Source organism: Protomyctophum parallelum (assembly GCF_964188405.1).
Source record: "Protomyctophum parallelum genome assembly, chromosome: 12".
In the NCBI taxonomy this organism is placed as follows: domain Eukaryota; kingdom Metazoa; phylum Chordata; class Actinopteri; order Myctophiformes; family Myctophidae; genus Protomyctophum; species Protomyctophum parallelum.
In genome coordinates this window covers 19,034,055-19,051,216 of record NC_139712.1, presented here as the reverse complement: position 1 = coordinate 19,051,216, position 17,162 = coordinate 19,034,055, and the positions used below count along the sequence as shown (strand labels likewise).

Below are 17,162 nucleotides of genomic sequence, written 5' to 3'. Positions count from 1 at the left end.
CTCTGACCTGGTGGTAATGCTGGTTTAACCTGCTGTTTAATCAGTCAACCACATGCCCTTAGCGTCCCTATTGCAGGCATGTCATAACTCACAAGACGAAAAGTCATCAAGAATAGGCGAAACAAACGTTGGGACAAAAAACTGCCGGAAATGGAAAGAGGACCTACGTACAAGCTCACAATGCGTTGTGATGCTTGTGAAATTTTACATATTCAATTGGATGTTGAGCATCGCTGGTGCAGAGGACTGGAGACCAAGAGAGGAACACAACCTCAGCATAGAAGAGGGGAGAGAGAGATGGAAGTACAGTTCTACTTAAAGGACAACTTTAGTTTTTTTCAACCAAGGTTCATGTTTTAGGTTATTATTAGAGAAAGTAAAAGATGAGTGTTAATTCTTTTTCATTTGCTGCTTTCTTTCGTTTTAGGGATTTTAGCCGTTTTTGACAGGGGGGGCGGGGGCATTCGAGCATGGGGCTAAATATGTATTGTTTTACAAAATATTATGACGATTTCATTTATTATTTACTATAGTCCTACTAGACCCCAATAAATTACATCTGGCCACAAAATATCACGAGATCTACTGAATGTGTCAAACTGCATATTGAGCCTATGACACAGTGTGGCTTCCCCCCCAGTACGCTACCTTCACATTCAGTAGATCCTGTGATCTTCTGTGGCCAGATGTAATTTCCTGGGGTCTAGTAGGACTATACTAAATAATAAAAAAAGAAATCGCCATAATATTCTGTAAAAAAATACATATTTAGCCCCATGCTTGAATGCCCCCCTGTCAAAAAGAGCTAAAATCCCTAAAACGAAAGAAAGCAGCAAATGAAAAAAAAAATTAACTCATCTTTTACTTTCTCTAATAACAACCTAAAACATGAACCTTGGTTGAAAAAAACTAAAGTTGTCCTTTAATGAAAAGGCTGGTAATTATTGCTTCAAGTCAGGCAGATAGGTGTCTACTCCGAATCTGACATTTTCTGCAAGCACCAGGGTTAACAACAAAACAGCATGACAGTTTGATTGTTGTTGTTACATCTGTCGTTTAAAAAAAAGAGGCCTATTTGACAAGAAAGACAAACGGAATGCTCAGAAACTATTAAAGACAGATAATCATAATTTGATTGGACATCACGTGGAACAGGCAGTACAGTAAAAAAAAAAAAAACATCTCTTGTTCCTACATATAATCACCATTCACCACCCCATGCTCTGAGCATCGTTTTACTAGTCTACAAACAGAAGCACCCAGCAGGCCTGCACACAAATTAAATAAAGAGATAAACACCTCCTCCTCCACCAACAGTCTTCAGAGCACCTCAACAGACAGAACGGAGGATGACAACGCTTTTCAAATGGATTCAGGAATACCCGAAACGCAGCAAAAAATGCCGCTCCACTGCTAATAATTACAGTGCAGAGACCGTCGAAGGAGGTCTCCCTTGTGGAGTTGGCTGATTCTTTTGCCAAAAAAAAGAGGAAACAAAAGCAGAATACTTGGTCATGCAGACATTGATGAAGAGGTTTAAAACACAGTCATCTTTAATTGGACACTCGGGCGGGAGGGCTTCTACAATTAGACTTTTCAGTGTTCTGTCAAGGACTGAAGGCACAGCAGGAAGTATGACAGTCCAGGATACCGTCACTGTGATTACAGACGTTTTCTCACAGTCCACCAGTACGGCGTTGTGCCCATACTGGCCTTACTGGGCAGGTCCACTCCAGGCCCGACTAATATACTAATGAGTCGATTTAGCAATGGAATACTGAGCATTTGTGATGATGTTGACTTTGCGATTGACAAGGGCATTATTCTCCCAGCAGGCCTTTTGAGAGCAAATAGGTCCCAGATATTGGATATTTGGGGTGCTTCTTATGAAAGCATGCCTCCAAAAAAGCACTTGAACTGACCCGAGAACCCGGAAACAACTACCGTACCAGTAAAAGTACAGCACGGTATCATTTAGTGAGATAAACTAGACAGATAAACAAGACAACAGTGACATACACACCAGACATTCAGTGGAAAAGCTCAAACAGGTATAGTTGTGATTTTGGTTGGTTGTGGTAAGGCTGGGCGATATGTACGAAATCAATTATCACAATAACATTGACCGAATACCTCAATGTCGATATTGTGACCATACATACATTTGAAAGCATAACTAGTAGATCTAGCAATGATGCATGTGAGCTTGTACATTAGCCATTTATGAAAATGTTGTAGTATAAAAAAACCTCAATAATTAAAACAAGGGAAGATTTATGCCTTATCACAATAATACAATATCCAAAATCTCAGACCTCTAGTTTTACATCGCAATATCTTTCTAATATCGATATATGGCCCGGCCCTACTTGCCTCCTCACTGAGTTGTAGTATTTGTCAGGGCAGGAAACTAACTCTGGTCCATTGGCGTGGGGGTCACACAACATATCTAACTAATGTGTTGTGGAAGACAGAAAGGAATCAAAATATGCACTTTCGACCTGACATTTTGTGCATGTCATTGTAGGGCAAGATTTACCAAATATTCCAAAATAGCAGATCTATAAGCTCCATCACATTCACACCACGGTGCATTGTGTGAGCCTAAAATAAACAGTTGTCCGGCTAGGTAGCCATAGCCTGGCCTTGGTCATTAAAGGACCATCTTTTTACATTATGTAATATAATATGGTAACTAGTCTCTTGTGGGAGGACCCAACGTAGGTACAGGTACCAGTCCATGACACAAAAACACACGTTCTAAATCAGGGATGCATTCTTTAATTAATGTTTAAAAAAAGAGGCTTCTCATGCAATGTTTTTGAGGAAGGTTAATTAAAGACTGCCATGTTGGAGTAAAAACGTTACGCGGCTAGAGGTGAACCGATTCCACTAGTATGTAGTACTTGTATTCTTTGATACAAAGTAAAAAACTATATAGCATTATTAAATGCTTTTTCTTAACCATCTCAGCTTAGATTTAGAATGAGCAGGATTTGCCCCGTGAAATAGCATTCATTTGTATTAAAAGTATACTACACTTACGGCCTAACATACACTGCCCAGACAGCCCAGTCAGTGGTTGTTTGACAACAGTAGCCATTTACAAAGTGACTATCCCTCTGGGATATGGGATATAACAGCCGATGGGTCCCTCAGGGAATTTTTTTTGCCATCCCTCCAGGTTATGGGAATTGAGAACACGGCCAAAATGGCAGAATACTTCAGGCATTAGTTCTGATGCCAAACGTACGTATCGTATTCAAGTAACGATCCAACCGGTATTACTGTAATACAGGCAGTATCTTCCTCCCTGATAAACTATTACATCATGATGTGAATTAACAACCTGCACAGTAATGAGTGTTTTTGGTCTATTCCAACATGGCGTTCTAGCTACAACTCGTTTGGCAGTTTTTAACTTCAAGCACTTCCTCACTACAAGGACTGGAGTCCTCACCTTTCTGTCAGCTAAAACCTGACCAATGAAAGCTCATGAAAAACTAGACGACCTGTTCTAGCCCTAGTCATACTGACCTGATTGGCCAGTGAATGGGACACCAAGCAACGGCAAAGCTGCCCTCTGGCCAATGGGAAGGGGAGAGGCAAATATCAGACAGAGAAGCACACACTCGCACACACGGGGTGACGGGGAAGGAAGCAAGGCGCAGGGGGGGGAACACAACGGAGACAGCAGCGCACGCAGACAACGGTTGTGACACACAAACACACACGTTACTAAAATAATAATCATACTAATATGGGGAGGGAGGAGGGGGTGGACACAAAGGAGACAGCACTTCTTTGGGCTGATTCATACTCCTATTTTAGAGCCGAATAAAAGTCGGTTCGGCTCTGTAGAGCCTACAATGTGACATCGTTTGAGGTTCGGGGGGTGGGTACCGTCCTAAAGTCGGCTCTTCGGTGCTACTGAAAATGTCTGACGAGCCGAAATCATTTCGGCACTACAGCGCCGAAACAGCGGTAAAATAGGCCCTTTCACCTGACAAATATCACTATGTGATCATTTCTTGTTTCTATCTCAGCAGCACTCGGTTCACGTCTATTCTTTCAACTCTAGCACTTGGTCCCTCTTTTAACTCAAATACCGTCACTGTCGAGAGCAGAAACCTTGTATGTCCATCCATAATAGTTACTTTTCAGGAAAAGAAATGTATCCAGTGTAGCTACTTTTCATTCATAAAAACCCCCACACACACTTAACCACTTTCAAAATGTTTCAAAAATAGCAGATCTGTTCGCAACGTGTGACACTATAGTATTATATGAAGTAGGACATTCAGGGTAAATAAACCATGAAAAGTAATATGGAGATTTGAGGTTTCTGCCCGACAGCAGAGATTTATCTTGATTTGCGACCCCCATCAGAACATATTATCATGGCCCGGTTTTGGGTCCTGCCACACAACAGTTGAAAACAGCCCACTAAAGAATCAAGGCCAGGCCTCCGTTTTTACAATTCGATTGGTCGATCCTGCTCTGTGGCCCTGTCGCTCATTGGAGAGTGACCTGGAACTCTGCAGAGCCGCACGCGGTATATGTAAAGCACACAGTTTGTACAGGGGCTGCGTTGCACACTGGAGTACAAACACAGATAGTGTGTGTGTGGGTGTGTGTGCGTGCACGTGTTTTCAATAAAAAGAGCTGGTGAAATATGCTGGTCCCTGGAACGTCCAGATACCCCAAAAACCTGTTTTGTATAGTTTAGTTTAGTCGCCAGTCGACACATACAGAAAAATAGCATCAAAAAGTTGAGTTTGCACAGACAGTACAGTACAGTTGTACAGTACAGTAGACAGTACAGTTGTAAACACCAAGGACAGGCTTTATAACCGTAGAAAAACAGAGTGTGTTTGGTAGAAAAAGCACAAACTGGAAGAGAAAAGAGAGATTCCTGAAGGTCCACTTGACGAGTCAACGGGTTATTCCTGAACTGATGTGAAGTGTGTGTGTGTATGTGTGTGTGTGTGTGTGTGTGTGTGTGTGTGCATGTGTAAGGCCTTTGAGTAGTTGCTCCACAGAAGGTAGTAAAGTAAGAATCAGGCCATCTCCAGCTCGCGTTCAATCCCTACGTACTTCAGAGCGTCCGCCTGACTGTACCTGTTGGGAAGCAAGAGCACGACATTGATTTGATATGGATTGTGTGTAACCAGGGTGAATGTCATACATGTTAATAGAGCCTGGCCGATGCCAATAGGCTTATCTCACAGCCCTTCCCCGCCCCCTTTCCAGACCTAGTGGTGTTGACGTGACGTCACTCCATAGACATTACATGTTAAAAGACCTACATTCAGAAGCCATAAACAACACTTTTTCTGAAGGTTAACTTTATTCTATTTGTTTTAGCTGTCTTACCATCTTGTTTTCTTCATAATAATATTGGTCTTTTACATTTTAACATTTGGAAACAGCCTTAAATGGTGCAGAGAAAGCAGGTAGGGATGTAGCTCGGATGTAGCTCTGGTCCATGAGTAAGGCTATGGACCAGAGTTACATCCCTACCTGCTTTCTCTGCACAAGATGTGGAGACATCTTTAGCAAAAAGCTGTAGAAGTCTACACAATTAGAGAATGTAGAATAATTGTCATTCTGATCAACGTTTGCCATAGTACTACCAACACCAATACAGCATGGAATTGTGGACAAAACTTTATCCTACGATAAAGCAAAAACATATTCTTTGGTTTTGGGTCTGAGTGAGAGGCTAAATCTCATCAAATGGTGGTCCGTAGTAGCCTGGTGAAACCACTCCCCCTGCTGGACAACATTTAGGTCCGTAGCTAATGGGCCTAATTTGAAAAAGGTTGAAAACCACTGGTGTAGTGTGTAGTGTGCAGAGTCATACTGACCTGTAGTCAAAGAAGAGTTCCTCCCCAGTCTGGATCGCTCTCTTAGCAAAGATCCCTATTCTGTGATCTCCATTCACCATCATCACTACACAGCAGAGTCAATCAACACATTGTCAACTTATTAACACCATTCATTATTAGCAGTAACACATTTATGTAGTCAGGAATGTAGCTGACCATTTTGGTTGCCCTACTTACTCGTAGGATGTTTTTGCTGCCCCCCCCCCTCCCAACGAGAGCACTGTGTTTCCTCATGCATATCGGCTATTTTTGCCATTTGCGAGGACACACACACTACACGAGGACACACACACTACACGGGCGCTCGCAGGGGAAATTGTTATTATGAGGGTCGGCTTGTCACTTTTTGTTGCCTCCCTCGGCGTGTTGCCCTACACGCAGTGCGTATTGCGCGTATACGTAGCGATGTATGTATGCACTGTATGTAGTAGCCTATATGCTATAGATACAAATACGAGTGTTTTTACACCCTTACAAATAACCAATTGTTCCCTTTTCCAGTCACGTTGTGATGAATTCGTTAGTGTTAGTGGAAGGTCAACAGTGTTAGTTAGTTAGTGTTAGTGGAAGGTCAACACTGTTAGTTAGTGTTAGTTAGTTAGTGTTAGTGGAAGGTCAACAGTGTTAGTTAGTTAGTGTTAGTGGAAGGTCAACAGTGTTAGTTAGTGTTAGTTAGTTAGTGTTAGTGGAAGGTCAACACTGCTGGATTTACTCCAGAAGCTGCAATGATTAAATCTGTCCTATCTTTCATTCATCATTCAATCATTCAATAATTTTATTCATTGTTATTATCCGATGATTTCCTTTGCCCTTTACGGTGGTAAGCGGCTGGCTGTTGTGTGAACAGGATCTACCTCTGGCTTCAAGTGTCCACCTAAGAACTTCATCATCCTACAAGCTCTCTGCGAGCAGCTTGTTGCTCGCCTAGTTTAGCAGATTTTGGCCAAAAGGATTCTTGTCTGTTTAATTATCATGATGGTTTTTTTTGTCTTTACGATAGATGACTAATTGATAACACTTTTTTTCTTTTTTTTGTCTTTACGATAGATGACTAATTGATAACACATTTATTTTGTAAACAAAGATTCTGGTTGGTTGTTTCTTGCCTCCATAACAGCCAACTTGTCTTTATGTCCGGAATGCTCACCTTTTGCATAGCAGTTGGGGTTCACAGAATGGTTGGCGAAGCGAATCTTGTTGCCTTTTCTTGTGGCGTCTACGACAAAGTCTGAGGAGAGGAGGAGATCAGCAGCACGTAAACATCACCTCTGAACAACTCTGTGGATTTACCTGGCGCTATAGATTCCATGGCCAAGAGGCAGAAATAAAATTACACTTCAATACCACATCGTCAATGTTACATTTTGGACCAGCAAATACAACATCCATAATACACCTTAAAGTACCTATGCATAAATACAACAAGTCACCTGTCCTACTTTTTAGTAGCAGGGCAAAATACACAAACAACACGATCTGAACCGACATAATAAATATATAGGCATGAACATAGGCTAGTACAAATCCAAACATGTGCAGGTGTTGGACTGTGTACATCTAAGATGATCCTTTTGAAACTTCTCAAGGGAACTTTCAAAGACAATTTTAGTCTGGACTATCTTTCCACGACCACCAGGGGGCCAAAGAAGGCCAGACACTTTTTTCCAATTCAGTTCAATAATATCTGGATAGATAGATCACTAACTCTCTGTGTGTGTGTGTGTGTGTGTGTGTGTGTGTGTGCGTGCATGCGTGTGTGTGTACCATTGTTGAGATTGAAGAGGAAGCTGCACATATATTTGTCGTAGACCTTCCCTCTGCGGTCGGCCTCATCCTGGGAGATAATCTGAGCAAACAACCAACGTTAATAGTTTTATTATACATAAAAGGTGAGTACCAGTATAAGTATCCTACTGATATAAGAGTACCAGCTGAATCCTACCTCTCCACAGTACTCAGAGATAAACTCATTCTTCTGAACAGACTCCTTGATAAAGATTCCCCATCCAGCAACATCCGATGGAGCAAGGAGCAGGTGCTGATAGAGAGAGAGCGAAAGAGAAGAGAAGGATGGATGTTTGAAATGATCGTGGTATTGATTTTAGGTCATATCGCGCGTGTGTGTGTGTACCGTGTATGCCACAATTATTACATAATCGCAATTATTTGATCGTCAATCGTTTTCATGTTGAAAGATGTCCATACACAAACATTTTTCAAACAAAGCAGCAATGGTTCATCTACAAGCTTATACAACACGTCACTTTGTGACATGTTGTAGTAGATCAACTATTTCTGCCTGTTTATAAAAAAAATTGGAAAGAAAACAAGAGTAAAAATGATCAAATGTGTCAGTGATTTCTTGGTATATTTAATTTATTTGTCATATCTGCCCTGTGCGAGTTTTGATTACGAAGCCTAAAAAGCAGACAAGAAATACGTTCCAATGTTCAGTGCAACACAACACAATTAAATCGCCATTATTTTTGTGACAATTAATCAAATCTACAAGCAACGTGTTGTGAGCTTGCAGGGCGAAGTGATTAATGTATGTTTTATATTAATAATAATATATGTATTTTATTCTTCTGTGATATGGATCTCCCTGGGTCTGAAATAAAGCATTGATTGATTGATTGAATCCACAGTATCTACTAGTAACTAAAGTTGTCAAATAGCTAGTATAGTGGAGTAAAAGTAAACATTGAAATTTTGAATTACTCCAGTGAAGGAAATAAATATAATCAACTTATATATTTGTAATTAGAGTGTGGGGGTACCTTTTTGGCTCCTCTCTGTATAGAACAGTTCTTACAGGAGACGTTCTTGCTGTCCCAGTGCTCTGCGGCTCCACAGGTCAGACACAGGTCAGGGTCACACTCCCTGACCGCCAGGTAACACGGACACTGTTTGGTGTTGCACTGAGCCTTACACCGGCAGCCCGGGAAGCGGTTCTGACCTGTACCACACACACACACACACACACACACACACACACACAGACAGACAGACAGACAGACAGACAGACAGACAGACAATCTTATTATAACTATGTATAATAACAAACTAGCCAGATATAGTTAAATAGCAAAACATAGTTAGAAATGAATGTGCTTTACTATTGACCACTGAAGCCAGGGCTCCAGCGTGCGACCTATTAGGTCGCATATGCGACTTAATTTCTTATGGTGATACTTAAAATGTAATGAGGTCGCACCGCATACTTGTAAATGTGCGAAAAAAAAAAAACTATCCGTTTATTTATTTTTACTCCGTCTCAACACTGAGGCACGGGCGCCGGGCGGCTATTAGTAGTGCGATAATAAAGTATTACTTTCTTTTGGCTCAATCGAATCCCCTCTCTTTCTCTCTCTCTCTCTCTCTCTGCCTGCCTGCAAAGTCAATGCAAAGACGATAATTGCGCAAACAGGCGCAGCGCGACCTGCCGCGGTACAAACTGGACGAACCGAGGAGAATATATATTCAGGTCTGAACGCAGTTTATCCGACACAAATTAACTAATCTTTCTCAGCTGTACAATTTCACTGGAGCGCAGCGCCCATATCTAAACTGCATGATGATCAGTCATGATCTACACAGACAGCCGACTCCCGACCATAGACTGTAAGCTCCCGACCCAAACAATAAGTGAGGAGGTAAACTTGTTGTTTGATTAAACATATAATGTGCCACGAAAAATAGCTTCCAAAGCTTGTTATGTTTGCATCGAGGAGGTAGCCTGTGTCCATACATGATGATCGGCCAACAAAATACATTAATCTCCCTCCCAGTGAGTGAAGAGCACTGATGCCTGATTTATTCTTCGTCGTACAAAGTGTGTGCTGAAAATGGATGATCTACAAGCTCACAACGCGTCGCGTCCGCGACATGTTGTGAGCTTGTAGATCAGCTATTTTCAGCACACGGAGATATGCAGGCTCTGAGAGCATTTAGAAACTTTTGCCTTCACAATAAAAGTATGCAGCTTTCACAACTTGGCCAACTTGGCCCATGAAGACAAGGAAAAGGATTAAGAATTCGGTGGCATTTCACATTGCAAAAGATTTTTTTCCAAAATGTAAAAATATTATAATAAGGAATTAATTTGGATAATGGTAATGGGATATTGTACAAATTGTCACTTTATTAATCCCAAAGGTTTGGACTGCATTTAATTTTCAACACAAAACCTTAAACTGACTTTCTGTGTGTGGAATATAAATATTGCCTTTATTGACTGAGTGACTTTGTTTTGGGTTCAAACCATCTACAGTGTTTTGAAGTATAACCAGGTAGGTTGCTGTTTTTTACACAGTGACCTTTGTAGGGGGTTTTATGATTCAAACCTTTAATGGTGGAAACCACTACAAAAATAAATGGCGCCCTATGTGGGGGCATGATAAGATCATGTAATAATACCACGCTATACAAAGAAAAAAATGGTGCTACCTAATTTCTGGTGGCGCTACCAAATGAAAAGGTAGGTGGCACCAGTGCTACCTGTGAAAAAGTTAGTCTGGAGCCCTGACTGAAGCCCAGACTTTCTAGTCTAGTCACGTGGTCTAGTGGCGAGATTTTCATGATTGGCTGGCCTCTAAGCCAATGGGAGACTACTAGCCCTATACGGCCAATGGGACACTGAGCCCTCTCTCCTCTCCCCACCGCAACATGACTAGAGACTGCAAACGCGACAACTGAAAGCCCCACTAATGTACAATATGCAAGAGAATGGGGGTACAGGCACCAAAGGTCCGACAGTCATTAGACCGACAACCTAAACCCTAACCGCAAGCACGATGCAACGCATGTCGGACCAACGCATGTCGGACCAACGCATGTCGGGAGCAGCGGGTGATTTCCACATTGTCGGACCTTTGGTGTGTCGCATAAGCGTGCGCACCCCAGAGAATGGAATGCAAGCTGATATATAATGCCTTGAGTAATTTGACTAATTTCTTGTTTTTTTATTACAAAATGTTTTGTTTTCATATGATCGTGTCACACTGCGGAAATAGCATCGACAAGGTCACAACTTGTAACATCCTGATGAGCTGTGAGCTTATAAATCTCCTTTTTGTTTGACTGTTTGCATATAAGAATGCCCCAAACCCTGTAAGTGGCTAAGCAAGAGCACAGATAAATAAATGAATAAATAAGGAAAGCAATCAAAAAAAAAGAATTGATCATTCATTTAAAGCTAACCTGTAAAAATGTGTGATTTTAAAATTTAAATTGTTTCTATCGTGTAGAAACCTCGTTATCTCCATATTTGAACTTGAAATAATCTTATAAATCACTTTGTCGTAGAAGAGTGTTAAGCAAAAGTATTGAACATACTGTAGGTGATCTACAAGTTCACAACAACGTCACATGGCAACCAACCAACACCAAGAATGTGTACTTATACTTACACTCAGAGCTGCACTGACAGAACTTCTCACAGAAGTTCTGGGCAGTGACGCAGGGGCAGGACGAATCACACGGCTGCCTGGGGTGGTCACATGGCTGGTAATTATACACGTGATTGGATGAACCATCTACATGGTGGGGGGGAATACAGTATGGTTGTTAAGTTAGTGATAGTGCATCTAGTCATGAGCTGAGCATGTCGCTTTTTATTCCAAACAATAACTGGTTCCACTAAAACTAAGGTTTTGTGTTTCCTACTAAAGCCAAGCTATGTATAGAAATCAAGGTCAAGGACACACTTTTCATGCCATAGACGAACAGGGAGGCAACCTGGAGACAGAAGTTCCATGGAATGCATTTAAGTCAATGAGAGTCAGGTGGACCAGCTTATGACTAAACTATATGGTTTAATGATTGCAACAGTTATGGGTGATCTGGTCTCTTATTTTTTGATGTGCACGCTAATGTAATTTTAGTACATTTCTGACTGGCTAGTATGGACTGTTTTGATTATTGGTACGGGTCACTGTCAGTCATTTCTTTGTATAGAGGGTATGCATGCAACATCATTATCATATTCGAAGTTATGCAGGAACGCCTACTGCGTGTCAAAAAATGACTTTCTGGCCTTGACAGCCCAAACATCCAAACAGAGAAGTCCTATCTGATTGCATTAAATGACGTTAAACTCGATTTGCCACTCACTGTCTGCATGTGCACGCATACCCTCTATATAGTTATTTTGCCATAACTGACAAGTGCAAGTTTTTGTTTTTACGAAGCCTAAAAGCCAGACATAATCATCAAGAACATCGTCATGACAGCTCAGGGCAGGACAGGACGTAGCATGACCTCTGACCAGTGACCTCTGACCTTTCTTCAGCTGGATCTTCCTGCAGTGAGTCGCCCAGAGGCGGTGCTTCCTCTTCTTCTTCCTGGGGGGCGTGTCCTCGTCTTCGGCGGGAGCGCGGGCGATGATGCTGGACTCCTTGACCCTGAACTCGTACACCTGGCGAGGAGGAGGAGCAACAATTAACCCTGAACTCATACACCTGGCTAGGAGGAGGAGCAACAATTAACCCTTAACCCTGAACTCATACACCTGGCGAGGAGGAGCAACAATTAACCCTTAACCCTGAACTCATACACCTGGCTAGGAGGAGGAGCAACAATGAACCCTTAACCCTGAACTCATACACCTGGCGAGGAGGAGCAACAATTAACCCTTAACCCTGAACTCGTACACCTGGCGAGGAGGAGGAGCAACAATTAACCCTTAACCCTGAACTCGTACACCTGGCGAGGAGGAGGAGCAACAATTAACCCTGAACTCATACACCTGGCAAGGAGGAGAAACAACAATTGAGGCTGTTCACACATAACAGGCTCTGATGGAATGTTTTATTTGGTCAGTCTGTTTTTAACCCATTTTGGGGCGGGAACCCCTTTTGGTGTTTGTTATACTTTAGCTATTGAAAAATAGCAGATCTATGCCATTTTAGAAAAATCTTGAAAATGTGCCTCAAATCTTTGAATGTATATCATTTCAAATCTTTGCTTCTTCATGAGGTCCCTGGAACATCATATTTTCAGATTGGGGTCGGTGGCCAATTACATAATCATGTTTGGGTGCAGATAAACATATCGCGATCACATATAACACACACACAAAAAAGAAAACACGATTTGGTGTTTGATTCCAGACGGTGCTGGCCCACCTGTCTGCAGGTCTTGGTGCCTATGAGCCTGGCGATGGCGCAGTAGTTGTCGTAGTACGTTCCTATGAGGACTCTGAAGAGAGACGCTTCGGCGCCGCTCCAGTCCACCGCTTCAGCCTCACAGGTCAGCTTCAGCTTCACCGGAGTCTGGCAGCGCGAGTTCCCTTCTGGACAGACAAGACACGTAGAGGAAGAATTCATTAGTAGGGATGTCCCGATACACTCTTTTTCATTCCCGATCCGATACCACAATTTCTGTGTTAGCCGATACCGAATACCGATACCAGTGTTGTGATCTCGTGTTGTGTTCATAGCTATCTAGCAAAAATTGCTGGTATCGTTATTGGCGAGCATGCCATTCCGATACCACGTAATGTGTGTGTGCTGCATCATGTACAGTATGCGTGTTGCGACCGTGTGTTTGCACCTGAGCTGCTGGTGTTGTCGTCTTTCTTGTCGTCTTCGTTCTTGTGGTCATCCTCGTCCTTGTGGTCATCTGCGTCCTTGTGGTCATCTGCGTTCTTGTGGTCATCTGCGTCCTTGTGGTCATCTGCGTTCTTGTGGTCATCTGCATCCTTGTGGTCATCTGCGTTCTTGTGGTAACCTCCGTCCTTGTGGTCATCTGCGTTCTTGTGGTCACCTCCGCCCTTGTGGTCACATCCGTCCTTGTGGTCATCTGCGTTCTTGTGGTCACCTCCGTCCTTGTGGTCACCTCCGTCCTTGTGGTCACCTCCGTCCTTGTGGTCATCTGCGTCCTTATGGTCATCCTCGTCCTTGTGTTCATCTGCGTCCTTATGGTCATCTGCGTCATTGTGGTCATCGTCGTCGTCGTCCTTGCCTCCCTCCTGGTCGCTACCGTCGGTGTCTTTGGTCTCCGAGCAGACCGTGGTGGGGGTGCTGGGGCGGCTGTTCCCGTTGCTGTTGGGCTGGCGGCCGCGGGAACGACGGCCCACGGCGCCGCCGCTGCGCTTCAACGGCGTCTTGGGCCGCTCGGCCACCACGTCCGCAGCCACGTACTCCCTCACCATCCCATCCTGACCAATCAGAGCTCAGGGTTTATAACTGTAAGAGCCATTTGAGCCATGTATCTATTTAGTGCTGACATTGTCAATTTGCCATGGTTACAGGGAGGGGTATTTAACCCTGGCCCTAATCAGGTGCAGGGGTTGCTGACATGAAGAGGCAAACAGTTTTTAGACTGTGTTTAATAATTGAATGTTGGATAAAAATTTATAGTATTCAAATTATTATTAATGCAAGCTTTGTATGCCCAAAAAGGGTTACTTTTCAGGAAATGGGGGGAAAAAAAAGTATTTTCGCTAGTTTATACCATTGTATAATGGTAGGGCATTAGGAATAGAATTAAAATACATAAATAAAAGTTTTATGTTTGTGTAGTTACAAACCTGGACTAGGTACATGTAGCACTCGATGCCACATGGTTTGCTGTCCACCAGGTTCTCCATGTTCTTACGTTTGTACGTGTTGGGGGTGGCGTGGAACGCTGCAGGAGAGAGAGAGAGAGAGAGAGAGAGAGAGAGAGAGAGTGAAAATGTGAAAATGTCAGGCAGAGAACCAAACATTTAACAACGGAAAACACAGAAACGTCTGGCCTTAAAGGTCCTTCCTTACAGGAGTAGGGTTTGGGATCCTTGGTTCATACAAAATTTCGACCTTTACTTCATAATGGATCCCCATTAGCACTTGCCTAAGCATGGCTATTCAGTGGGGTCCCACCTAGCCCTGGTCCAGTGCTTACAGCGAGTCTCTCTCACTGACTCCCTGCTGGAGTCCCATCCACTGCTCACTAGCAGCTTTTCCCACTGCGTGCGAGGGTTTACAATTCCCCGAAAATAAACAAAACGGCATAACTACTCACCGACACAAAGCCTGCTAGACCTTGGTGGGAAAAGTCTATTCTCGAAGCTGGGAAGTGTCTCAGGTCCCCAGCTTCTCTCTAAAGTGCACTTTGTGCCATTTTAATACAGCAATGTACCAGACAGTGTCATTTCTTCTACCACTATTTAATGACTAAAATAGTGCATTTCAGTGTAATGAAATCGGTAACACTCGCCCTGTTAATATCTAACTTTGTCTCATTCTCTCTCCTTTTCCTTTCTCTTCCCTCACATCTCTAATACCGACGGAATTGCTCTGGTTAAGTACAGACAGCTGGTCTCTGACAGGAAGTAATTTAACGCTCATTCATCAACAGCAGAACAATGTGTGTACTAACAAGGAAGGAAGGAAACATTTGTGTGTGTGTGTGTGTGTGTGTGTGTGTGTGTGTGTGTGTGTGTCTGTGTGTGTGTGTGTGTGTGTGTATGTACTTACGGTGCAGGAAGCAGTCGTATTTGAAGCAGCGTCTACAGAACAGCGTGTGGAAGGAGTGCAGACTCTGTTCCCGCTGAACGGACTTGGCGTTGGGCCCGTCGATGTTCGGCGTGCACTCCGGCGGCAGGATCCCCGGGACCGGCGGTTCCGTCAGCTCCTTGTACCTGGCACACGCACACGCACACACACACACACACACACACACACACACACACACACACACACACACAGACATTCAGTAATTGGGACTTATATTGTGATCAAAATAAGAACATTATAATGGTGTGTAAAAACAAAATCTTGAATTAGAACATGGGACAAGGCCAAGTTACGAACATATTGATGTACGAACATATTGATGTACGCTCAACCCGACGCTCTGTCACACAGTGACTTGTTACTACGTTTTTTAAACAGTTTCCACTCAACTATTTTATACCAAACTTCTGGATTCTAGCCTGGTGATCTAAGTCTTTGTACTAACCCTGCAATCCCAGCGATCGGCACTGCTGATCACTCAATTTTACTCAATTATCAGACTGTGTTGTTGCTGCCTGCTAGCTGGCGGAGGTTTGTTTGTAGCCTTGGTGCCAGCTAGTTTGGTGGCTTGTTTTAGCTGGCTCGTTTTTTGAGCCTAGATGCCATCATCTCAACAGTCTGTTGGTGGTTATAGTGAACAGTCAGTACTCACCACTTCCATCAAAATGCCTCCCATGACAGAGGAATTATCCGCCATCAAAAGTGAGCTCCGCTCCATATCGAGCTTGGTTAAAGACCTACTCCAGCGGCAATCATTCCTCCAGGGCCGCTTAAAATCCTTGGATCCCCCGGGTGCAAACCGGGGCCCGTATGCGCTGACTCCTGGGCCTCCGTGGTGAAAGGAAAACATCCGAGGTTGGTGTTTCCTCTTTTCGACCCGTCTGGGTCGGAGGCATGTAGCATCATGGCCGACATTTTCCCGTGCTCAAACTCATTCGCACCATTACAGGAGTCATTGGCTAACTCCCCCAGGAATCCTCGGCACCCTGACTCGCTGCTACCCCGGCCGCTGAAGCGTGCGGGACCGGACTCCTCCTCGGGCTCTTCACCTGGCTCCCTCACCTCCACTCCCATCCACAGAGACGACGGTGGTCGTGTTGGAAAGCGTCCCCGTCGACTCTCACCCAGTGTGCACAGGCCAGATGTCTCCCATTCCCTCTCAATCATTCACCCAGCGCGAGGAGTAGTGCCCACCGCTCCCAGTCGAGCACCCCCTCCCCCCCTCTTATCAGATCCTGCCGTGTCCCCCTCGCTGTCATTGCACACTAGATCTGCTGCATCAATCTCAGCTAATGACAACAACTGCCCCCGTACCCCTCCATTGGAATATTACATTTTTGGTGATTCCATAGTTCGTGGACTTTCTATCCCCCATTGTGTTACTTTTTCTTTCTCCGGTGCGAAAATAATTGATTTGATCCCTCACATTCCTGTTATTCTCAAACGTCACTCCTCCGTTCACACAGTAATTATCCATATAGGCACAAATGACATCAGACGGCAGCAATCCTTCCAGATGTGTGACTACGAGACCCTAGTAGGTGTTCTCAACTCATTAAATAAAACCTGCATCTTCCTTGGACTAATTCCCACCCTCCTCCGTGGTCCCGAAAACTTTAGCCGCATCATTGGCGCAGACAATTGGCTGCGTAATTTCTGCCATGCCTGCGGGCGTGGCTACATCAATAACTTTGATGACTTTTGGAAATCCCCATCACTATATCGTGACCTAATACACCCGAATCACAAAGGTATTAAAATCCTTTTCATT

At 43.6% G+C, this 17,162-nt stretch overlaps 1 protein-coding gene across 1 annotated transcript in view; it reads right to left on the bottom strand.

The window, feature by feature from the left end:
• Nucleotides 1-4,254: 4,254 nt before the first annotated feature.
• The window catches only part of ezh2 (enhancer of zeste 2 polycomb repressive complex 2 subunit), a 28,516-nt gene continuing 15,608 nt past the window's right edge, over nt 4,255-17,162 (bottom strand). The window contains exons 8-19 of the mRNA XM_083777934.1: nt 15,353-15,516; nt 14,425-14,522; nt 13,749-14,052; nt 13,019-13,185; nt 12,174-12,309; nt 11,303-11,428; nt 8,672-8,850; nt 7,834-7,929; nt 7,656-7,737; nt 7,039-7,119; nt 5,871-5,955; nt 4,255-5,121 (exon numbers count right to left, since the gene is read on the bottom strand). Of these exons, the coding sequence (XP_083634060.1) occupies nt 5,061-5,121; nt 5,871-5,955; nt 7,039-7,119; nt 7,656-7,737; nt 7,834-7,929; nt 8,672-8,850; nt 11,303-11,428; nt 12,174-12,309; nt 13,019-13,185; nt 13,749-14,052; nt 14,425-14,522; nt 15,353-15,516 (1,579 nt within the window). The 3' untranslated portion in view covers nt 4,255-5,060. The remainder of the gene's footprint in view (nt 5,122-5,870; nt 5,956-7,038; nt 7,120-7,655; nt 7,738-7,833; nt 7,930-8,671; nt 8,851-11,302; nt 11,429-12,173; nt 12,310-13,018; nt 13,186-13,748; nt 14,053-14,424; nt 14,523-15,352; nt 15,517-17,162) is intronic.